Source organism: Mobula hypostoma, chromosome 2, assembly GCF_963921235.1.
Source record: "Mobula hypostoma chromosome 2, sMobHyp1.1, whole genome shotgun sequence".
NCBI classification, from domain to species: Eukaryota; Metazoa; Chordata; class Chondrichthyes; order Myliobatiformes; family Myliobatidae; genus Mobula; species Mobula hypostoma.
This window is the reverse complement of record NC_086098.1, coordinates 126,158,774-126,184,488: the sequence shown is the minus strand read 5'-3', so window position 1 is coordinate 126,184,488 and position 25,715 is coordinate 126,158,774. Positions and strand designations below refer to the sequence as shown.

General features: G+C 43.4%; 1 protein-coding gene across 5 annotated transcripts in view; it reads right to left on the bottom strand.

The window, feature by feature from the left end:
• Positions 1–3,736: 3,736 nt before the first annotated feature.
• Positions 3,737–25,715, bottom strand: part of xdh (xanthine dehydrogenase) — a 106,321-nt gene continuing 84,342 nt past the window's right edge. For all 5 annotated transcript variants that reach the window (XM_063040630.1, XM_063040629.1, XM_063040627.1 and 2 more), the window contains 8 exons: positions 21,200–21,328; positions 21,025–21,099; positions 18,302–18,354; positions 16,972–17,086; positions 12,979–13,044; positions 11,315–11,503; positions 9,122–9,289; positions 3,737–8,533 (listed from right to left, as the gene is read on the bottom strand). In XM_063040630.1, coding sequence (XP_062896700.1) covers positions 8,483–8,533; positions 9,122–9,289; positions 11,315–11,503; positions 12,979–13,044; positions 16,972–17,086; positions 18,302–18,354; positions 21,025–21,099; positions 21,200–21,328 — 846 coding nt within the window. In that variant the 3' untranslated portion in view covers positions 3,737–8,482. The remainder of the gene's footprint in view (positions 8,534–9,121; positions 9,290–11,314; positions 11,504–12,978; positions 13,045–16,971; positions 17,087–18,301; positions 18,355–21,024; positions 21,100–21,199; positions 21,329–25,715) is intronic.

The window sequence follows — 25,715 nt, the reverse complement described above, 5'->3', positions numbered from 1 at the left end:
TAGGCACTGTAACAGTTCATAATAATATCATATAATTACTAAATAATATAGAATTTTGTTTTTTTTTCTTTTAACAAGTCTATGTATGACCAGATTATTATAGTTAGATAAAAGCATACATCAGAATCAGGTTTATTATCACCGGCATGTGACATGAAATTTGTTAACTTAGCAGCAGCAGTTCAATGCAATACATAATCTAGCAGAGGGAGAGAGAAAAAAATAAAACATAATAAATAAACAGGTAAATCAATTGTATATATTCTATAGATTATTTTAAAAATGTGCAAAAACAGAAATACTGTATATTAAAAAAGTGAGGTAGTGTCCAAAGCTTCAAAGACCATTTAGGAATTGGATGGCAGAGGGAAAGAAACTGTTCCTGAAATGCTGAGTGTGTGCCTTCAGGCTTCTGTATCTCCTACCTGATGGTAACAGTGAGAAAAGGGCATGCCCTGGGTGCTGGAGGTCCTTAATAATGGAAGTTGCCTTTCTGAAACACCGCTTCTTAAAGATATCCTGGATACTTTGTAAGCTAGTACCCAAGATGGAGCAGACTAGATTTACAACCTTCTGCAGCTTCTTTCAGTCCTGTGCAGTAGCCCCCCAACTCCCATACCAGACAGTGATGCAGCCTGTCAGAATGTTCTCCACGGAGCAACTATAGAAGTTTTTGAGCTTATCTGTAGACATGCCAAATCGCTTCAAACTCTTGATTAAGTATAGCGACTGTCTTGCCTTCTTTATGACTACATCAATATGCTGGGACCAGGTTAGATCCTCAGAGATCTTGACACCCAGGAACTTGAAGCTGCTCACTCTCTCTACTTCTGATCCGTCTATGAGGATTGGTATGTGTTTGTTTGTCTTACTTTTCCTGAAGTCCACAATCAGCTCTTTCATTTTACTGACATTGAGTGCCAGGTTGTTGCTGCGGCACCATTCCACTAGTTGGCATATCTCACTCCTGTACGCCCTCTCGTCACCACCTGAGATTCAACCAACAATGGTTGTATCATCAGCAAATTTGTAGATGGTATTTGAGCTATGCCTAGCCACACAGTCATGTGTATACAGAGAGTAGAGCAGTGGGCTAAGTACACACCCCTGATGTGCGCCAGTGTTGATCGTCAGCGAAGAGGATAAGTTATCACCAATCCGCACAGACTGTGGTCTTCCGGTTAGGAAGTCGAGAAACCAATTACAGAGAGAGATACAGAGGCCCAGGTTCTGCAACTTCTCAATTACGATTATGGGAATGATGGTATTAAATGCTGGGCTATAGTCGATGAACAGCATCCTGACGTAGGTGTTTGTGTTGTCTAGGTGGTCTAAAGCCGTGTGAAGAGCCATGGAGATTGCATCTGCTGTTGACCTATTGTGACTATAGGCAAATTGCAATGAGTCCAGGTTCAGTTCAAATGTGTAGGAGTTCAGTCTAGTCATAACCAACCTCTCAAAGCATTTCATCATATAGTTAGATAAAAACACAGAATCATGCCCTTGTAGTCACCATGTCCAAGTCAGCTATCAGGTACTCATCTATATTAACCACAGCACCTGGTCCATAGTTTTTTTTTCGCCTTTGAAATTGTGAAAACAATATTGATATACTAAAGTTTTTTTAATGGGAGGAAATCAGCATGTTTACCAATGTGTATCAAGACAGCAAAGCATAGTAGTTGAGGCTGAGGTCAGACTGGCCGTGATTCTATTGAAAGGTGGAGCAGATAGCCACTCCTCTCCCATGTTTTGTGGTCATGTTCAATGAGGCTGGCTCACACATGCTAGGAATGTCTCAGCTGAGTTTGTCTCAAGTGCATGACTTCACTACTGAGTTCAATAAAATGTCATTGTTGAATTCACTCACCAGAGCTCAGTGTTAGACTTCACATTTTGACGATAATTATTAGAGAGTGGTATTGAATTGTAACATTAGATTAATATTGTATTTTACTGTAGGATTTTGGTTGGATTTTACTATCGCCCAGTATTTTTTAATATTAGCTGCATGATAAACTCTAAGAGGATGTAAATTTAAAGTTATAATGTAAGTCCTAACCCTTCAGCAAAAAAAAACGTGATGCAATGCCCATGTCTGTGTATGTATTATGAAGGACAATAAATCTGCAGATGCTGGAAGTCTAAAAAAATAGAAAATACTGCAAATGTGCAAGCTGTACCTGTGGGAGGGACAAGTTTATCTCACAAATTATGACTAATACAGTTCGATAAACCAAGTTACCCAGAGTTGTAGAATTCATTATTGGGTGCAGAAAGCTGCAATGTGCCCGGAAAGAAGATGACGTGATATTCATCATGCTTGTGTTGGGGTTCACTACAATAGTGCAGGAGGCCACAGGCCAATCAGGCAAAGTGGAATCAGGAACGAAATTGCCAGCCAATATGAAGTTCACAATTACCCTGCAAACTGAAAGTGGGCACTCCACAAAGTGGGCATTTGGTCTCCCCAGTGTGGAGGAGATCACATTGTGAACACCAAATGTAGCACACTTGATTGGAAGTACAATAAGTGAATTGCTGATTGTTTGTCTTCCTGGATGGTGGAAAGGGAAGAGGTGAATGAGTAAGTGTTGCACTGCCTGTGACTGCCGGGGAAGTGCCATAAGGGTAAGGTGTGGTGGGTAGGAAGAGTATATCAAGGAGACACAGAGAGAACAGTCCCTGCAAAATGCTAAAAGGGGAGAAGGGAAGGTGGAAGAAGGTGGTGGAAATGATGGATCATGTGGAGACAGATGAGGAGCAGGGGAACCTCTATCCTTGTTCTGTCCTGAAGGAGAGCAGTGAAAACAAAAGTGCAGGAAATGGCTGAGATGGGCTCAGTGAAATCCCCCCTCCCCCACCCTCCCTGCAACTTCACAAGATTATTTGGTTTCCTTTTCAGTTCTGACCAAGTCTTCAACCAGAAAAGTTAACCCTGTTTCTCTTCCCATAGATGCAGGCTGAATGCTTGAATTCCTCCAGCATTTTCTCTCTACGTTGAACAACGACAAACTTCATTTGCTTTCATAACTTTCACACTTTTACCTTTGACATTTTCTTTTGATAAATATAATATTGAAAACTCTATCTAAATTAAAATCTATATTAATAAAACAACCTTCATCGTCACAGCAACACACACAAAATGCTGGAGGAACTCAGCAGAGTAGGCAGCATCTATGGAAAAAAGCAGTCGGTGGGGGAAGGGGAAGAGCACCGGAGGGAGGTGATGGGCAAGCAAGGAGATAACATGAGAGAGGGACAAGGAGATGGGGAAATGGTGAAGGGGGTGGTGGGTGGAGGCAATACTGGAAGTTTGAGAAATCGATGTTCATGCCATCAGGCTGGAGGCTACCCAAACGGAATATAAGGTATTGTTCCTCCAACCCAACTATGGCCTTATCCTGACAGTGGAGGAGGCCATGGATGGACATATCGGAATGGGAATGGGAAGTTGAATTAAAATGGGTGACCTCTGGGAGATCCCACTTGTTCTGGCGGACGAACGTAGATGCTCAGCAAAGCAGTCTCCCAATCTATGTCGGGTCTCTCCGATATAAGAGAGGCCACACTAGGAGAACCAAATGTATCTTATCTGCACCATCGTATCTTGTTGATGAATCACTTGAATCAATCTAAGTTGCTTTTATGGTAGAATGTTTTTAGTAACTAATACTGCTAATTCCAAAAATCAAATTCAAGAAAAGCATTACATAGTTTAAAACAATATTGCATTTTTATTGAATTATTAATTACACAATTATAATTTACTTCATTGCTTCCACCTGAATTGACATAGAGATCACTTTGTGTACGCAGTTTACTTTTATGTTCTAATATAAAATCTATTTATAGAACAGTACCACACTGGACAGGGCATTCACCCACAAAATAGGCCAATTACCAGAAGATGTTTAATAAAATATACAAGGGGATTTGTACTTATCTTTAAATATTTGCCAAAGGTTTGATTACTTGGAATATATTTTTTGTAACTGGAAACCTTATCATTCAGTCATTAAGCCTGACAGACAATATAGACTATCAGTGGCTCTGATTCATTACACATGGAACAGGAATGTTGAACATCACAAATAATCATTCAATACAAATCCACCTTTGCAGATCATTTAGATTTAAATTAAATTATCATGTATTTCTAAGATTATCTTGTGCATCATTCTTGTACCACTGCCCCATTATTTTTCTCCTTATTAAACACACTTTCATCATTGGTTTCTTTGTTGAAAATGACACTTTTTTTTCTATTGGGAAATGTCACTTTTTGCTTCTAGTTAATTTTAATGGTCTGTGGAATATTTACCTTAACACAATGATACGTGGTGTTCCTGGTAGACCCATTGCCTCATAGTGCCAAAGACCATCTCCTGACTTACCACGTGACCGTGTGCATTTCTCTGGGGCGGTCCAGCTTCCTCACACATTCCAACGATATGTGGTTAATTGGCCACTGTGAACTGTTTCTTGTGGGTAGGTGGGTGGTAGAGTCTGGGGGGAGTTGATAGAATTGGGGGGAAAATTTTTTTAAATGGGATTGATGTTGGATTGATTGATTGGATTCTGAGATGCAACGGAACTTGGGAGTCCTCGTACAGGATATCCTTAAAGTTAACCTCCAGGTTGAGTCGGTGGTGAAGAAGGCGAATGCAATGTTGGCATTCATTTCTGGAGGAATAGAGTATAGGCGCAGGGATGTGATGTTGAGGCTCTATAAGGCGCTGGTGAGACCTCACTTGGAGTACTGTGGGCAGTTTTGGTCTCCTTATTTAAGAAAGGATGTGGTGACGTTGGAGAGGGTACAGAGAAGATTCACCAGAATGATTCTGGGAATGAGAGGGTTAACATAGGAGGAACATTTGTCCACTCTTGGACTGTATTCCTTGGAGTTTAGAAGAATGAGGGGAGACCTCATAGAAACATTTCGAATGTTGAAAGGCATGGACAGAGTGGATGTGGCAAAGTTGTTTCCCATGATGGGGGAGTCCAGTACGAGAGGGCATGACTTAAGGATTGAAGGGCGCCCATTCAGAACAGAAATGCGAAGAAACTTTTTTAGTCAGAGGGTGGTGAATCTATGGAATTTGTTGCCACGGGCAGCAGTGGAGGCCAAGTCATTGGGTGTATTTAAGGCAGAGATTGATAGGTATCTGAGTAGCCAGGGCATCAAAGGTTATGGTGAGAAAGCAGGGGAGTGGGACTAAATGGGAGAATGGATCAGCTCATGATAAAATGGCGGAGCAGACTCGATGGGCTGAATGGCCGACTTCTGCTCCTTTGTCTTATGGTCTTATGATTGGTGTAAATGGGCGGCTGATAGTCGGTAGCATGTCTTGAGGACTCTATAGAAAAACTTGACATTGTAATAAAATTGAATGATCATCAAATTTGATGTTATTTTTTGATTTCTCTCAGATGCCCACCGATTCCTTACCTAACAATAAGGGAAAATTTCCAGTAATTAATTTTTATCTCAACAAGTCTTCAGGGCAATGCACAAAACCAGAGCTATATCAGGGGCAGTATATAAACTCCACACTGACAGCATCGAAGGAAGTTAGATCATATGTTTCTAGAGGAGTGAGGAAGCAGTGCTAACCGCTGTGCTTCTCTTTCACTACTCTGCTAATGGAAAGATGGAGAGAGTGGTAGATGACTTGCCACCAGTGTGTAGGAGGGAATTTGATATATTCTCAGACTGTGCCAATGAGGAGCAGCAGGTCGATGAGCAAAATGATGGAGCTTGAGGAAATCGTATGGAGAGGAAAAGTAATTGTAAAGGATTCTGTCTACAACTGGATTGCTAGGCTCCTTGGTGATCAACGCCCACAATTTTCCAACACGAGGACTTTTTTTGAAATGTAATGAAATTGGTGAGTAGTCTTGAGACAAATGCTCCCAAACTTAAACTTTGAAGCCACAGTCAGTAATCAGCCATATTATTCATCAATGGTTCTTCCAATTCCAGATACATGGATTGGAAAGGTTTGGAAGGTCACGGGCCAAACTGGCAAATAGATGGGGCATCTTGATTGGCACAGGCTAGTTGGACCAAAGGGCCAGATTCCATGCTGTCAAAATTTCTGACTCCATGAATTTGGATATGAAATAAAAGTCAAATCGCAGGTGCTGGCAATCTAAAATAAAGATAGAATCAGATGTATGAAATTCTAATTGCGTCACATCTGAGGTATTGCGTGAAGTTCTGGTCACCACATTTCAGGAAAGATGTGGGGGCTTTGGAGAAGGTGCAGGTGAGGTTTTCTAGGAGGCTGCTTGTATTAGAAGGTAATAGCTTGGATTGTTTTCTGGGGAGTGTCAGAGGCTGAGGGGAGACTATTAAAAGTTTATAAAATTATGAGGAGGGTAAATAGTGCAGATAATCACAGTCTCTTCCCTAGGGTAGAAATGTCCAATACAGGAAGGCATAGCTCTTAAGATGAGAGAGGAAAGGTGAAAGGTGGTGTGCAGGACAGTTTTTTAAAAAATTGAGAGTGGTATGTACCTGGAACACAGGGCCTGCGGTGGCAGTGAAAGCCCACACTATAGTGGAATTTAAGGGGCATTTAGATAGACACATATACATGAAGGTCATGGAGAGAGATGGATCATGTGAAGGCAGGTGGGATTAGTTTCATGTTTGGAGCGGACATAGCGGGCCAACGATCCTGTTCTTCTTACGCACTGTCTACACGTTCTAAGGTTGTAAACATTTGGAATGTCAGATAATGTCTGCAGAGACGCAAACAGTCAATGATTCAGTCTGATGACCATACATCATATCTGGGCAAAGAGAGGATACAGCGTGCGGGTGGAGATAACAAAGGGAATGGTTGCAAGTGCAATGTAACTGAAAGCATCCTATTCCCACTGTGACCTCCCTTCAACATCTTACACAGTTGCCACAAAGATCAAGCAAGAATAAACACCTCGTCTTATGCCTGAACTCACTGGCATTCTTGAGAATCACTGTTGAATTCAACAATTTCCTCTTCATGTCCCTGATGAAACGTCTTTGAAACATCATAATTGTACCCGCCTCTACCACTTGTTCCGTACACTCGCCACTCTCTGACTGAAGTTGTTCCCCCTCAGGTTCCTTTTCAAATCTTTCCCTTCTCACCTTAAATCGATGGTCTCCCATACACTGGAAAAAGCTGTGAAAATCCACCTTATCTATGCCCTTCATGGTATTATGTACAAGATCACCCCTCAGCTTCTTATGTTTCAGTTGGGGGGAGGGGGAATGAAGAGAAGCCTCTGTCTATCCAGTCTCTCCTTATAACTCAAACCCTCCAGTACCAGCAACATCTTGTGAATCTTTGTCCCTTCAGAAATGCTTCACCATTCAACAAGATCATGATGGATTTGACTAAATTACCGACAGCTGCTGCTAAGAGCAGAAGCAATTTCTATGGCTCTTTCTTCTGCTCTGAAGCATCTGGACAGCAAGAAATCATATGCCACTACAGCTTTTTGTTGAACATAATTATGCCATCCAAACTCACCATGGAGCTTCAAGACCTAGCACCTCCACACCTCCCTCTGCAACTGGATTGTTGACTTCCTTATCAGCAGAGCTCAGTCAATGAGGATTGGTAACAACATCTCCCCCTTGCAGACCACCAACATAGGTGCACCTCAAGGCTGCGTGCTTAGCTCCTTGCGCTGTTCCCTATGCACACATGGCTATGATGGTAAGCTCCACTCCAATGCCATTTTCAAATCTGCTGGTGACATTAATGCTGTCGGATGAATCGCAGATGGAAATGAGTCCGCTTACCAGAGCAAGAGGGACATTTAGTTGAGTGGTGGAAGAGAAACAACCAATCGCTCAACAATAGCAAAACCGACAAGCTGATGGGTGACCTTAGGAAGGGAATGGAGGGCGAGTATATGCAAACCTACACTGGGGGGGATCAGCAGGTTTAAATTTCCATGCATTAACATATAGAATGACCTGTCCTGGACCATAACACATAGGTGCATAAGGAAGGTGTGCAATCAGCTTTATTAGATTAAAGAGGTTCAGCTTGTCAGTAAACATTCTGACAAACTTCCACTGATGTACTGTTGAAAGTATCCTGACTGGTTGCAATCTGAATACACAGGAACCCTAGAAGAGCAGAGTGTCATAGATCCTGTCCAATACATCACTGGCACATCTCCCCCCTCCACCCCCTCACCATTGGTAGTATCTACAGGAAGCAACGCCCATCATCAAAGATCCCCACCATCAGAGCCAGGCCATCTTTCACAGCTAACATTGGGCAGAAGGTACAGAAAGCACATTCAAAAATAGCTGCTTCCCTTCAATCATTTATTTTTTGAACTAAAACAAAACTTTGAATTTGAATTGAATTTGATCCTGTTGCTGAGTGTCAGTGAAGGCTTGACAGTGAAATAATGATCAGACTTTCTCTTATTCTCTCACTGGAGTCAGTCATCTTCTGAGCTCTGGCTATACTTCAACGTTCCAAGGAGTAAAAGTTCCTGGTTCGGCAGGAGGACACTGGGAGAAAAAGCAAAAGCAGATCTATTGTTACTTTGACAGATACAATGAAAAATCTTTTTGATTAAGGTGAGAACAGCGGGTGAGTTCCATCTGTGACCACTCTCAGTCCTTTGTTTTAAACATTCTCACCCAAGCTAAAGATCCCCAGAACTGTCTCTGAGTTTTACAAGCTATCCCTGATGGTGTACCAGCATTTACAGAGGGGGTCCTAGTCGTGTGTCAGTTTTTGAAGATGGTCCCTGAGAGTGTTATGGTATTTATACAGATTCCTCAGGAATGAATAACTATTCACATGGGTTCCTTTAGAGTATATTAGCATTTATAGAGGCTCCCCTGAAGAGTGTCTGCATTTACAGGGATGAGCAGGAATGTGGCTGTTTGCAGAGATTCTCCTTGTTTGAGTCTTTATTAACAGAGTGTCAGGAGCTGAAGAGACCGGGATCTCCATGATGGGCTGGGGTTGGCCTACAGAGCTTCGGATCTGACCTAGACTGAGAAGGAACAATGTGACTAATGAGAATAGTCAGACCCTGAGAAAGATTCAGTCCAGCACCCTGAGCTCTAACTATTGTGAGAGCCTCATACCATCTTGGTCAAGGTGTCCACACAGGCAACTCGTATCCTATCTGGCGTTGCTGGACTGTCCAAACGGAAAGGATCCATCACTCCAAACGCTGCCCTGGCAGCGGCAATAGCATCCTTGATGGCAAAGAATATGGAGGCCGCGAGGAATAGAGGGGGTTCTCCAACAGCCTGCAATAAAAATCACAAATCAGCAGAGTGAATCACTTACACCGGTCTACTGGCAATCTCCATTCACAGCCCATAACTGAGAATCATTTACACTGATCAACTGGCGATCTCCATTCACAGCTCATAAATGTGAATCACTTCCACTGATCGACTGGCGATCTCCATTCACAGCCCATAACCGAGAATCACTCACTCTGATCCACTGGCAATCTCCATTCACAGCCCATAACCGAGAATCACTCACTCTGATCCACTGGCAATCTCCATTCACAGCCCGTAACTGAGAATCACTTACACTGATCCACTGGCAATCTCCATTCACAGCCCATAACTGTGAATCACTTCCACTGATCGACTGGCGATCTCCATTCACAGCCCATAACTGAGAATCACTCACTCTGATCCACTGGCGATCTCAGTTCACAGCCCATAACTGAGAATCACTCACTCTGATCCACTGGTGATCTCCATTCACAGCCCATAACTGTGAATTACTCACACTGATCCACTGGCGATCTCCATTCACAGCCCATAACTGTGAATCCCTCACTCTGATCCACTGGCGATCTCAGTTCACAGCCCATAACTGAGAATCACTCACTCTGATCCACTGGCAATCTCCATTCACAGCCCATAACTGAGAATCCCTCACTCTGATTCACTGGCAATCTCTATTCACAGCCCATAACTGAGAATCACTCACTCTGATCCACTGGCAATCTCCATTCACAGCCCATAACTGAGAATCCCTCACTCTGATTCACTGGCAATCTCTATTCACAGCCCATAACTGAGAATCACTCACACTGATCCACTGGCGATCTCCATTCACAGCCCATAACTGAGAATCACCTACACTGATCCCTCCAACGACTTCCATGCATGTCCACCAGCCCAAAGTAATTAATCATGTTATGAGCCCCTTTAACATATCTGACTCTTGCCCCACAACCCGATGTAGACAATCACGTACACTGATCACTCAAATAAACACTATTCAGAGTTACAGCCCAGGGTGGCATCATGCATGTTACCCATCCTTTAACATAGACCCCATTCTCATTCACTTCAACAGACCTTGTTCAAAGTCTGAGTTAAAGTTCAACAAGTGGTTTCTACTTTTATAAAAATCCTTCAACTTTAAACAGTAACTGAAAAAAGTCAGAAGATTGACAACACAACTATCCTCAGGAAATGCTGTGTCACGGCTCGATGTTTCGTGACTTTGCTTTGAAGTTACTGGAAGTGAAGATGAAGTACTTCCTGTGTTCTGTTGCTCCTTGCAAGCAACTAAGAAAGAAATTCTGACACAAAATGTCAAGATAAATTAAGTATGGCATTTCCTAAAATACCCAAAGGCAAGTCCCTACATGGTTTGCTTGGATTTGTTGGGACACCAGTTACCAGGATTAGTAGATACTGATCTTTGTTGGGATAGCAGACTTCATTATTTCTGCTAGTGGTGTTGGCTGGTGTTGGCAGGCATTGGGAGGTCATGAGCTGCAACAACCATTACAATGTCTTACTTGTTGGGCTCAGTCCTGGTTCGTCATTGCTTCTTACTTCTCTTATCTCTCCTCGCAATCAAACACTTTTTGGGATTTGGGCTTCACTGGCTGGTCCAGCTTTTATTGTCCATCCCTGGTTACCCTAGAATAAACAGCTTGCTAGGCCATTGACAATCCAACCATGTAATGGGTTTGCAGTCACATATCATCTAGGTGTTGTCAGTAGAAGTCATCAGTGAATGGATGGATTTGTATAAAAATCCAGTTACTTTATATTAGTGGTCAGGTTAATTTTCAAAAACTCTCCTAGATTACTAATTGACATTAAACTCTAGAGTTGCCGTGGTAGGATCTGAACCCAGTACTTTGGATTACTGGCCCAGTAAATACACTTATGCACCACCAGCTTCTTCGTTGTAATTCTCTGTCTTTACATTTAACAATGTAAATCATGCAATTTATACAGTCAACAAATGGCCCACTCTGTCAATTAAGCAACAAATAAATCTTCGGTCACCTTGGAAGAATAAATAGCTTTCTTGTTTGGAGCTTCCCGCAGCAGGGATACGTTGAACTTGGCAGGAATGTCTCCAGCCGCTGGGATCTTGTAGGTGCCCGGACCCCGGGTGTACAGGACTCCATCTGGTGAATAACGTAACTCCTCCAAAGTGAAGAGGCCGAGGCCCTGTGCAAAGGCTCCTTCCACCTGCAGGGGGAAGGGCAGGAAAGGAGTAAGTGAGAAAGAGTGTGGGGAGAGAAAGAAGGAGGATGAGAAAGAGAAAAGAGGGGGTTGGGGGAAAGAACAAGAGAGAAGAGGACAGAGAGTGTGAGAAAAAAAGAGGAGGAGAAAACAGAAAGCAAGGGTTAGAGAGAAAGAAGGTGAATGAGAGAAGGAAAGAGTGAGAGAAAGGGAGACAGAGAGGGAGTCAGTGAAGCCAACTATCAGAAAACACTGGCCTTTACTCCCACACCTTCCCCCATTGATCTAGCGAAGGAGCTGTTAAGCTACATTCCGTTTCTGGTTCAATCTGTATCAGCTATTCAAGGTGGGACAGGCTAGTTCTTCCTGAATTCTGCTCTCCAGGGATGGTTTATCCTTCAAGGAGCTCCTCTACAATTGATGGACAGGTTGCCAGGAAAACCAGCCGGATCACAAGTCCCATCACTTGGCTATTAAATTGTAACTCATTCCAACCCAGACCAAGCCCCAAGGTGTCATGTCTTCTGTAGCCAACCCATGAAATGAGTGCAAGTTCACTGCACACAGCTAAACCCTGCATGCACTTCAATGGGTTAGTGAATGTATATGCAGAAAAGGGACCATTCAGCCCATCTATTACATGCGAGCTGAAACTCCAATGTTCCACTTCCCCATCCCTATCGAAAGATTCCTTTGTCAGTTAGAAAGGTTATGTTTCAAATACATAGGCCATTGGAACAGTTGCAGCAGTCCCATTGTCCTTATTTCCTGTAGACCCGCCGTTTATTCACACACTCAAGCCCATTTGATTCTTTACATGACCATTTAGTCTACCCATACAGCTTTGGTATGAGGGGGGAATTTGGATCCCTGGGAGAAAGACACACGGTCACTGGGAGACGCCACAAACAGCACCCAGAAGAGAATCTAACCTGTGTCCTTTGGAGCTGTGAAGTAATGACTCTTCCTGTTGGGCTACCACAGCCACCTAGTGGGGATGCTGCACATTGCACACTTAAGACCTCATCTTTTGGATGTTTTTTTAATATGCAAAAGTGGCAATGAGACTTGTCAAAACACATTAATGAGACTCTTCCTAAGGAAGTACTGATCTCACCTGACCAGACTCAACCTGAACCTGAATGAATGTCTACAGAATAAAGACTAGAGTGAACCTGACAACTGGTCCCGATTTGTGTTCAAGCTTGATTCCCAAGGCCAATTGTGATCACGGCCGTCTGTACATAAAATAAGCTTAGGAAATGAACCGCTCCAGAGTTGTCATAGTCGAAATTCCAAGGCCTCACATGTTTCTGTTCTTGATCTTTATCACATGACTGCTTGTGGGATTATACTCTGCACTGGTTGCTTTTCACATTTGTTATGTCACCACACCGTACTGAGGTGGACATGCTGGGGTGCAGGAATCCTGGCCTGTTAACACCAGGGCACTTGTTCCTCGTGGTGCAAAGGAAGCTCACCTGCCCAATGTCCAACGCCGGGTTCAGACTCAGGCCGACATCCATGACAATGTCAGTGCGGAGATTCTGGAATCAGAGTGAGGGCAGGTTTCCGTAAAAATCAGAGATTGAAAAAAAACAGAATCAAGGGACGGAAAATTTCAGTCAGCAGGGAGTGGTACCAAGCAATCTTTTGGAGCTGTGGACTGGTTGCATGATGCATTGGTTTTAATTTTCCAGATTTGGGAATGTTCCATTAGATTAGAAAATAGAAAATGCAACTTATTTGTTCAAAGAGAGAAGGAGACATAAAGCAGGAAACTATAAGGACGTCAGCCGGCCGGATTCATTGTTTGCTTCTTTCTTTATTTCTTTCTTATTATACATTCGGAGCAGTGTGAGTGCCAGGCAGGATGGCGGAATGATCCTCTTGTGGGATGTGGGAAGACACGGAAACCTCCAGTGTCCCCAGTGACTACATCAGCTGCAGTTTCTAAAATAATTGGAACTGAAACTGGATGAACTCCAGATCATTTGGGAGGCTGAGGGGGTGATAGATAAGACATATAAAGAGGTAGTTACACCCAAGGTGCAGGACACAGGAAACTGGGTGCCAGTCAGGAGGGAGAAAAGGGATAAAAGCCAGTGCAGAGTACCCCTATAGCCATTCCTCTCAACAATAGGAATACCACTTTGGATACTTCGGCGGGGCGGGGGAATTAACCTAGCAGTCAGGTCTCTGGCATTGAATCTGGCTCTGTGGCTCAGATGGAAAAGGGTGTGAGAAGAAGCAAGCTGTAGTGATGGAGATTTGTTGGTTAGGGGAACAGAAAGGTGGTTCTGTGGATGAGAATGAGATTCCCAGAGGGTTTGTTGCCTCCTGGGTGCCAGGGTCAGGAACATCTCAAATCGAGTCAATAGCATTCTGAGGTGGGAGAGTACCAATGACGGGGGTAGGATGGGTGATGAGGTCTTGCAAAGTGAGTTCAAGCAGTTAGGTGCCAAGTTAATTGACAAGACCTTCCAGGGTTGTGATCTCAGCATTGCTACCTGTGCCTCATACTAGTGAGGTCAGAAACAGGGAGATCATGCAGTTTAACATGAGGCCAAGGCATTGAAGGAGGAGAGAGGGCTTCAGATTTTTGGATCATTGGGCCCTCTTCCGTGAAAGATGTGACCCATACAGAAGGGATGATTTGTACCTGAACCTAGCAGAAAGCTTTGTTAGTGCTGCACGGGGGTGATTTAAACTAGAGTTGCAAGGAGATGGGAACCAAAGCACCAGAACAGACAGTGGGGTGGTTGTGGAGAAAGATGTTGTTAAACCTATATACAAAGTCAGGAATAAAAAGATCGAGATAATGTTCTGAGCTGCGTCTATTTCAAAGATTATTGTAGGAAAGGCAGACAAGCTTAGGGCATGGATCATCTCATGGAATTATAACATCATTGCCACTAGTGGAACTTGGTTGCAGGAGGAGCAGGACTGGCAGCTTAATGTTCAGGGGTTCCGGGTTTTAGACATCATAGAGTAGGAGGGATTAAAGAGGGAGAGGTGGCAATACTACCAAGGGATAATGTCACGACAGTGCTCGGTAAGAAAAGACTGGAGCGCTCCTCTAATGAGGCTTTGTGGATGGAACTAATTAATGTTAATGTTAATGGGATTATATTATAAACCACCTAGTAGTCCGTGGGATTTAGATGAGCAAATTTGCAGAGAGATCACAGACAGGTATAAGAAACATTAGATTGTGAAAGTAGATGATCTTAACTTTTCACATATTGATTGGGACTCCCATATTGTAAAAGGTTTGGATGGGAAAGAGTTTGTCAAGTGTGTTCAGGAAAGTTTACTTAATCATTTATTAGATTTCCCAATTAGAAAGTGCAATACTAGATCTCTCATTAGGCAATGAGGCAGGGTAGGTGACAGAAATTCCACTTTTTGCGGTTGGAGCTGAGGTGCTTGACAAAGTGGTCCCGCAATTACGTCAGATCTCAATATTGTTGCTGAGGCTGCTTTGGGAGTACTGAATACAGCGGGTGGCCACAACAGATTCACAGGTGAAGTGTTGCCTCACCACGAAGGTCTATTTGGGGACTAAATGGAGGTGAAGGAGGAGATGAATGGGCAGGTGTAAAACTTCTGCCATTTACAGGAATTTCTACAGAAAGCAGAGACTGTGGGGATATAAAGATGTACTTGGTGGTAAGGTCCCATTGAAGATGGCAGAAGTTGCAAAGAAAGATACGGAGGCTCATGGGGTGGTAGATGAGGACAAGAACTCTATCCCTGTTAAGGCTGAGGAAGGTGGGGTAAATGTGAATGTCTGGGAAAAGAAGAAGATGTGGGTGAGGGCAGCACCAATGGTGGAGGAAGGAAAACCCTGTTCTTGAAGAAAGAGGACATCTCTGATGTCATGGAAAGAAAAGACTCATCCTGGAAACAGATGCAGTGGAAATGAAGGAACTGAGAAAAGGGAATGGTATTTTTACAGGAAACAGGGTGGAAAGAGGTATAGTCAAGATAACTATGGGAATCGATGGATTTATAAAAGATATCAGTAGACAGCTTGTCTCCAGTAATGGAGAAAGAGAGATCGACAAAGGGGAGAGAGGTGGCAGAAATGGGCCAAGTGAATTTAAGGTCAAAGTTGATGAAATTGATGAGGTCATCATAGTTGCACGAAGCAGCACTAAAGCAGTTGTTATATAGCGTGGAAAGATGTGGGGAACATTACCTGGGAAGTATTGGAACATGGATGTTCCACATAGCCAATGAAGAGGCAGGCATAGTGGGCCTACGTAGGTGCCCATGGCTACAACTTCAGTTTGGAGAAAGTAGGAGGAGCCAAAGAAGAAAGTTGTTGAAGTTGAGGATTAGTTTTACCAGACAGAGGAGAGTGGTGTTGAGGGGAACTGGTTAGGTCTGTGTTAAGAAAGAAGTGGAGAGTTCTAAGACCTTCTTGATGGGGGATAGAAGTGTATAGGGACACTAACTTCATGGTGAAAATGAGGTGAAAAAGACTGGGGAATTGAAAGTTGTTGGGGAGATCAAGAGCATGTGAATATCAAGGATGCATGTGGGAAGGGTCTGAACCAAGAGGGATAAAATGGACTCAAGGTATGTGGACACGAGTTCAGTGATGCAGGAGCAGAGAGAAACAGTGGGACTACCTGGACAGTTAGGTTTGTAGATCTTGGGTGGGAGGTAGAAATGAGCAGTACGAAGTAATGGAACGCTGAGGTTGGTGGCTGTGGATGGGAGATCTTCAGAGTCGACGAGGTTGGTGATCACGTTGGAGACAATGTCCTGGTGATCTTGAGTGGGGTCTCTTTCAAGAGATATAGTAAGAGGAGATGTCTGATAGTTCATACCTGGCCTGAAGAAGGTAACGGTCAACTCGTCACATTGCACAGCACCCACTTTACCTGTGGGTTTGATAATAAAGTTGAGATTGATGTGGAGAGGGTGGAGCACAGTGTGTTCAGAGGGAGTATGGTTCAAAGAGGAGAGAGCAGTACTGGAGTCGAGCCAGTTGATGTCTTGTCTGCCATTAACGATGAAAAGATCCAGAGCAGGCAGAGATCCGGTGTGGAATATTCAAGAGGAGGAGGAGCATTGGAGACGGAAGAAGGGGCCATTAGTGGGAGAAGGTGGGGAATTCTTGCCGAAGAAGTGAGTTCAGAGACAGAGGTGTTGGAAAAATAGCTTGGTGTTGTAGCGGATGCAGAACTCACTGCAGTGCGTGTGGAGGGAGACAAAGGTAAGGCCCTTGCTGAGGACAGAATGTTGCACTTCAGAGACGGGAAAGTTGGAGGGTACGGATGTTTCCACCTATAGAAGAATTTAGAGCCACTCGTTAAAAATAAATCTCAGCCCATTAAAGACAGCTTACTGCAGAAAACGGGTTCATAGAATTGTGATTACAATGAGGTCAGACATGACCTTATTAAATAGGCTCGAACATCTAAGAGACTCACGTCTGCTCCTAATTCATATGTTCTTACCTTGTGATCCCCAGTGAGACAGTCAACTTCAACTTCAGAACAAGCCACCCCATAACAAAAATAAGAATAGGGACTTCCTTTGTTCTCCTTCCAGTTATAGTTCAAACCTGGAGTCCTAGCCGGGGAAGACCAGTCAATGTCAGCACCTTTTCTACTGAAGACCATTTACTTACAACACAACCCCAAGAAAATCTTACTGCTAACTGAAAACACGTGCTCAGTGTTTCCTTATCGTTACATGATCCATGCAGACACTGGTTACCCAACAATAAGGGCATCATTCACTGCCTCCCTACAGCCCTTACACAGGGCACAAAATGTGGGAGTGACTGAAATCTCTAGAAGAATGCAGATCTAAGAAACCCAAGACCATCCAGATCGGAGCAGTTCCCTTGATATCTACACCCATTATGTTCCCTCTCTTCCTGACACACAAGAACCACAGTGTGCACCATCGACATCATGCACTGCCCAGGCTGTTCCAACAAAACCTGCAACTTCTGCCTCTAGGGCAAGGCCAGCTGGTGCATGGGAACACCAATACTTTTAGGTTTCCCTCCAAGTTACACAACATCCTGATTCACCAATCCTTCATTATTAGTAAATGGGTCGGAATCCTGGAACTTCCTGCCCAGGATTTACTCTAGGAGATACTTGATATCAATGTTGAATGGTTCAAGGCCCTTCCACAGCTGCTCAATTGAAAATAGGAAATGGGCAATGAATAACCTGATCTCAAATGAACTGAGAAGTTGAGCTATTAGTCCAAAGTAAATAATTACACTGAATTGCATAGGAAAACGAAATGCAAATTTAGGACTCAGTCAGATTCTTTCAAAAATAAAAATCTAACTTTTTCTCAGTTTTTTTTTCAAAACTTGCAGCAAAACTCTTGGTAGCCTCCTCTCGTTAAAGTGAACAACTCTGTTTTTCTCTTTTTTGGTTTTTCTACAGAAATACATCTCTACCCCTGGCATCTTTCGATAAAATTGTTCTGTGCACTCCTCAGCCCTTAACACATTTTCTAAGTGCAGTGGCCAGAATTAAAAACAACAAAGGTCTAACTAGCACTTTAGAAAGATTTTAGGATAATTTCCAGTGCCTTCTTCCCCATGCAAGGTAACCGACAAGGATCTGTCTGTACATCCCTCCTCCCCACACCTAAATCTCCTTCTTCCTCTGCTCCCCTTCAGACCACACCACTTTGTAAATAATGCTCTTCCTGGCACTAGAGTTCATCTGCCTAATATTTGTCTAATTTCCCAATCTGTCTATCTCAGGGCAGATCTAGTTATGAATCCATGGATTTGGACTTGATGGCAAGGATTACCTGTAAAACCCTGCTGCAGATAGACTCACTCTTTGCAGGTAAGCAGCAGAGACCTGAAGGAGAAAGCATTGAGGATTAATGATACATCTTATCTATTTCAACACTGTGCCAGTCATACATTGAGTGATGGATTGACCAGGCAAGTGGTTTCCAATAGACTGTTATGATGACTGGAGATCTGTGACTGCAATGTTCCACAAGGATTAGTGTTAGAACTTCATGTATATCTGTAATTCAGATGAAAATGCAGATGGGCTGACGTCCTCTGGAGGGTATGGCTTATTCTGTTTGAAAGCCACTTCCAGATCATGCTGATTGGTTCATTTAAAGGCTGCGATGCTCTTTTCCCATTGGTTGGCTTACACTCCACAGAGCCCAATTACAGTTCCGGGCACCCTGGGGGTACAAGAGATGGCACATGCAGAGGGTTGGCCCTCTTTCTTTCCTGCCACCCGAGGGGCCTGACTTCAAGCTGAAGTCACAGCCAGTCCTGAAGGACTGCTGAGAAAGAGCTTTGCTCCCCCATAGACGGCCCCCGCCCCCACAGTTTGTTTGGTTAAGTATCTGTTCGTAGCATGCTTACTTCTTGGGTTTTATAAATCGGGGAGGTTTACCAGAATATCCGTTCATTTAAAGGATACCTGAATGCACCTTATGGTGGTTTTGGGTAGCTTAAACAAACACTTTAGTGTTTCACTGTTCATTTCTCAAATGAATACCTAACATACCCACTTGTAAATCTGTATCTACTGTTTCATTCATTGGATCCTTGAACCTGCTCTCCCCCCTGATTAGTTAGTTTGCAAACAACACAAAAACAGGCACAACTATGGACAGTGAGAAAGATTGTCAGAGGATTCAGCTGGATATAGATTAGTTGGAAATATAGATGGGGAAATGGCAGATGTAAGTTGATCTGGAAAACTGCAAACTGGGAGATCAGATACTGTAAGGGGAAAGGATACAGTAAGTAGCAGGAGCCTTATAGGACCACTGATACACAGAGATCTTGGGTTGCAAGTCCATAGCTCCCCGAAGGTGGCAACACAAGGAGACAGGATGGTGAAAAAGCATATAGCTTGTTGAGTATAAAAGTTGGAAAGTCATGTTGCAGCTATGTAAAACTCTAGTTAGGTTACATGTATGCAGTTCTGATCAATACATTAAAGCAAAAATGTGGAAGCTTTGGAAGGGTTGCAGAAGAAGTTCACCAGGAGGTTGCCTGGATTAGAGGGTATGTGCTACAAGGACAGGTTGGATGAACATGGATTGCTTTTTTTTTCCCTGGACCATCAGCTGCTGCGAGACCTGATTGAAAAGAAAAACTTATGAGAGACATAGACAGGGTAGATAGTCAGAGTCTTTTTCTCAGGCTAGATTCAGGCATAGGTTTACATTGAGAGGGGGGTGGGGAGCTATGGCACAGAATTGAAGTAAGCTGCAGAGAGTTGTAAAATCGGTCAGCTCCATCGTGGGCACTAGCCTCCATAGTTTCCAGGACGCTGTCAAAGAGTGGTGCCTCAAAAAGGTGGCATCAATCATTAAGGACCCCCATCACCTAGGACATGCCCTCTCCTCATGCTATCATCAGGAAGGAAGGCCTGAAGGCACACACTCAACAATTCAGGAACAGGTTCTGCTATCTGATTTCTGAATGGACATTGAACCCATGAACTGTTGAGTGTTTTTGCACTACCTATTTAACTTAACTACAGTATTTAATATATATATTCGAACTGTAACTCAGTTCTTTTTCAACGCAAACATGAGGAAATCTGCAGATGCTGGAAATTCAAGCAACACACACAAAAAATGCTGGTGAACGCAGCAGGCCAGGCGGCATCTCTAGGAAGAGGTACAGTCGACGTTTCGGGCCGAGACCCTTTGCCCAAAACGTCGACTGTACCTCTTCCTATAGATGCTGCCTGGCCTGCTGCGTTCACCAGCAACTTTCCTGTGTGTTGCTCAGTTCTTTTCCTCTCTGTTATTACATATTGCATTGTACTACTGTCACAAAGTCAACAAATGCTGGCGATATTAAACCTGATTTGGATTCGGATTTAAAAAGAGAGGCACCTGAACAGGCAGGGAATAGAGGCATATCAATTATGTGCAGGCAGATGGGGTGAGTTTAATTTATCCAGGTCAGCACAGATAGCGTGCACTGAGGGGTTGTTCCTGTGCTGTACTATTCTATGTCTATGTTCATGACTACTCCAATGCATTAAAGATTACTGTGGGTAGACACATTGCTGAGTTGAGGTTACAATCAAATCTTATTAAATGGTGGAGCAAGACTGAGGGTCTGATTGGCATGCTCTTCCTCTAGTTCATACGTGCCTGTGCGTGCAATGGAAAATAACGAAGACCATCAAGGAAACTCCCACTCAGACTCCAGATCAAACAGAAGCTGGTTTAGATGACCAAGCATTGTCTGAAAGATCTCCTGTCTTCAATACAAAGTATTCAGTAAATCAGCATCAAATGCCCACTCTCCCCTGATACTTCGAAAGTAGGAACAGAAAACGCTGGAAGTACTCAACAGGTCAGACCATATCAGTTGAGTATTTCCAATATTACTTTTTTTAAAATATTATATTTTTAGCCTTTGCAGTTTTTATGATCTTCAGTTACATTGAAGCTCGGGGTCTGTGGCAACTGCAGAAGCAAAAAAGAGCGAGAGCCAATAGAAAAATCAAAGCAATGGACTTCATTGTACTTACCCATTGCTCCCAGGTTCCTGTTGGATTGGCAGCCTTAAGTGGTTCTAGCCTTTCCAGAAGAGTCTGACATGCATTCTGCAATTGACAGTTGCTTGAAGTGAGTGACATTAATTGGAATTTGAGAATTGTGTTTTTTGGTAAAGCCAATACATTTATTCTGAGTTTGAGCACTTACCTTAACTGCCATTCCATTCATATCGGAGCTGACTGATGCTGCTGTTGGGCTTGTGTTTGGAACAGTGTTGGTGCTTGTTTCACTGATGTGAACCAGGGAAACTGGGATTCCCAGCGCTTTACTGGCAACCTGGATATACAAGAGCATTCAAGTCTATTTTAGTTATTGCACTGCAAGATTTGTGCAAATAAGTGGTTGATGGTAGGTGGATTGGTTGGTGGAACAATGGGCTCATTTCCATGTTATATAGGGATTCTCTGAATTCTTGGTGTATTAGTGAATACACGTTCAACTCCTACTCCAGGTAATTGAGAGCAAACTTCCAATGCAATGAAGTGGGAGTTTACTGGACTTCTACCTGGGATAGTGGGTTGTCTTCTCTGGAAGCTTTGGATAAGATATACTTGTGTCCACTGGAGTCTGGAAGAGTGAGAGAGGACTTAATTGAGACCTCTTAGATCCTGTGGAGAGGGGGGCCTTGGCAGGATGCATGTGGAAAGGATGTTTCCTTGTACAGGGCAAGATAAATGTAGGGAATATTGTTTAAATATAGAAGGTCACTCATTTAAGCAGATGAGGTGATTTTGTTTTACTGAGGGTCGTAATTCTTTGGAAGTTTCTTCCTCAAAGGGAATTAAAGAGTCATAGAGCAATATAACAAGGATACAGGCCCTTTGACTCAATCAGTCCATGTTGACTACGTGCTCACTCAGCTAGCCCCAATTTCCTGTATTCAGGTAATATCTCTCTGAGATCTGTCCCTCCATGTACCTCTTCAAGTGTTTCTTAAATGACACTGTGGCAGATTGTTCCATATACTTATCACCCTCTGTATAAAACAATTGCCCCCAGGTCCCTTAAATCTTTCCTTTCTCACCCTAATACAATGCCCCATAGTTTTGGTCTCTCCCGCTCTGGGGAAAATACTGTTGCCATCCACTGTATCTATGCCTCTCATCATTTTAAGCATTTTTATAAGGTTGCCCCTTTATTTTCCTATGTTCCAAGGAATATAGACCTAAACTGGCCAAACTTTCACTCTAATCCAGACCCTCTAGTCTGAAAACCTTTGTACTTTTTCCAATTTAACTATATCTTTCTTATAACAGGGTGACCAAATCCACATATTAGTCCAAGTGTTGGCTCACCAGTTTCAGCTTCTATACACAATGTCTTGACTGACGATAGAGGTAGAAATAGTCTATTTCTGAATATTTTTATAGCAAAGGTAGATAGAGATGTGGGGTGAAAGGTTGCAGCAAGTAGACCGGAATGTGGAGATGTGGTTTCAGTTAGATCAGCAATGATCTTGTTACTTGCTTTGAGGGGCTGAGTGGCCATCTCCTCATTTGTCTGTTCATATGACTGCTGAATTATCGGAGCCGCTGCTTTCAGGTGAAAGGTTAAACTGAAATCGGCTCTGTAAGGTGGATGGAGGAGAGCAGGGAGGTCTCCACAGAGTTCTGAACAGAAAATAACTCTGCATCAACATTATTCCAGCAGATCATTCGCTCATTGTCATATGCTATTTACGGAATTTTGCTCCGCACAAGATGGCTGCTGCACTTTGTACAACAATTCAGCAACAGCATTACTGTTTGTAAAATGCTCTAGTTTACCAGAAGCAGTAAAGGGTTCGGTCTATTCTTTATTTACACAAATCACTGTTCCCCTCTCTTTGTCCCTGTATTAGTGGTGAAAATAGACTTTCTGAATACATGCATTTACCCAATATCCTTGCGTCTCTTCCATCATAAGTCAATGGTGCACTGTACTGTGGACAGTTTGGGGCATCCTATTACAGGGAAGATGTGATTAAATTGGAAAGAACATTTTCAAGGATGTAGCCAGCACTAAATGCCAAAACCATTTCTAATATAGGGTTAGAAGTTTGGATCTATGGAGTTTCAGCAATTACCTTGCATGTCAGATTATGATGGTGTGTGACCTGGAATGGAATCCAGGAGAGAAAGTGAAAGTGAATGCTCCTATGATGAAGTTCTGTAAGTCTGAAGGATGCCAATTTAAGGGCAGCAAAGGCAAACCAGTGAACTACAGCTAGTGAGCCTGATATCAGTAAGATACTGGAGGGGATCCTGAGGGAGAGGATCCATAAGCATTTGGATTGACCTGATCCGATTAGAGATAATCAGCATGGTTTTGTTTTGAAATTTTGTCTCACTAATCTATTAAAAAGTATTTCATAGACATAACCACAAGGATTGATGAGGACAGGGCACTGGATGTTGTCTATATGGACCTTAGTTAGTTAGTTACTGCCTGTTACTCTGCTAGCATTTAGGGCAGCAATGAAGATCCTCCATCTCTGTCTGCCCATACCTGTCAAACACTGATATAGAAATATTCTTTATTGCTGTTAACTAATAATTTTTTGACCAGTCAGCCTAATTAGCCCTGTGCTGAACCACCGAACCTAGAGGACTGGTGGACCACTCTTAGTCTGGTCTCTGCCATTGGACCTGTTTGGCATGGGTTACCCTACCAAGAGCCAAAGCACAAGGCCTTGACTCCAGCCAACAGAGCTCTCCAGGTCACTGAGACACACAAGCCACCACACCCTACAACTGTTACAGTGAACGGAAAGGCCTGGCCTTTATCACTCACTGCATTGTGTATTAAAGTTTTGATGTTATGTTACAGTTGTATAAAACTTTGTTGAAGCCACACCAGAGGTATTCTGTACAGTTCTGGTTATCCCTTTATGTTAAAGATGTAATTAAGCTGGTAAGAGTGAAATTTTTCAACAATTTTATTAGACTTAAGGGTCTGAGTTATAGGGAGATATTAGGTAGGCTAGGCACATAAGGGACTAAGAGGTGATCTTTTAGAAATATATGAAATCATGACAGGCATAAATAGGGTGAATGCACACAGTCTTTTTCTCAGAGAAATGGAAGTAAAGAAAACAAGGGGACTTAGGTTTAAGGTTAGAGGGAAGAGATTTAAAAGGGACCCAAGTAGTAACTTCTTCATCTGGAGAGAGGTACATAGATAGAACGAGCTGCCAGAGGAAGTGGTTGAGGCAGATACAACAAAAACCTTTAAAAGACACTTGGGCAGGTACCTGGATAGGAAAATTTTAGATGGTTATGGACCACCTGAAGGTAAATGAGACAAGGTTAGATGGGCATTTTGGTAGATATGGATCAATTGGGCACAATGCTGGTTTGTTCCAAGTCTCCATTGGAGTTGGGCATCATGTTTCAGTTGTAGAAAATATTGGTTAGAAAGTACATAGACTACCATGTCGAGTTTTAGTCTCTACACTACAGGAAGGACTTTGTGCACAGAGAGCATGAAGAGGAGATTCACCAAGGTGAAGCATGGATTGGAGGATTAAACTACAGCAAGAGATTAGGATAGGCTAAGCCAGTTTTCCCCTAGAGTAAAGCAAGTTAACATTTGGCACCCATATGGGTCCTAGCTATGCCTGCCTTTTTGTTGGCTTTGTGGAACAATCTATGTTCCGTGCCTATTCTGGTATCTGTCCCCCCACTTTTCCTTTGCTACATCGATGACTGCATTGGCGCTGCTTCCTGCACGCATGCTGAGCTCGTTGACTTTATTAACTTTGCCTCCAACTTTCACCCTGCCCTCAAGTTTACCTGGTCCATTTCCGACACCTCCCTCCCCTATCTAGATCTTTCTGTTTCTATCTCTGGAGACAGCTTATCCACTGATGTCTACTATAAGCCTACTGACTCTCACAGCTATCTGGACTATTCCTCTTCTCACCCTGTCTCTTGCAAAAATGCCATCCCCTTCCCGCAATTCCTCCGGCTCTGCCGCATCTGCTCTCAGGATGAGGTTTTTCATTCTAGGATGAGGGAGATGTCCTCCTTTTTTAAAGAAAGGGGCTTCCCTTCCTCCACCATCAACTCTGCTCTCAAATGCATCTCCCCCATTTCACGCACATCTGCTCTCACTCCATCCTCCCGCCACCCCACTAGGAATAGGGTTCCCCTGGTCCTCACCTACCACCCCACCAGCCTTCGGGTCCAACATATTATTCTCCGTAACTTCCGCCACCTCCAACGGGATCCCACCACTAAGCATATCTTTCCCTCCCCGCCTCTCTCTGCTTTCCGCAGGGATCGCTCCCTACACGACTCCCTTGTCCATTCGTCTCCCCTATCCCTCCCCACTGATCTCCCTCCTGGCACTTGTCCGTGTAAGCGGAACAAGTGCTACACATGCCCTTACACTTCCTCCCTCACCACCATTCAGGGTCCCAAACAGTCCTTCCAGGTGAGGCAACACTTCACCTGTGAGTCGACTGGGGTGATATACAGTGTCCGGTGCTCCCGATGTGGCCTTCTATATATTGGCGAGACCCGACGCAGACTGGGAGACCGCTTTGCTGAACACCTACGCTCTGTCCGCCAGAGAAAGCAGGATCTCCCAGTGGCCACACATCTTAATTCCACATCCCATTCCCATTCTGACATGTCTATCCACAGCCTCCTCTACTGTAAAGATGAAGCCACACTCAGGT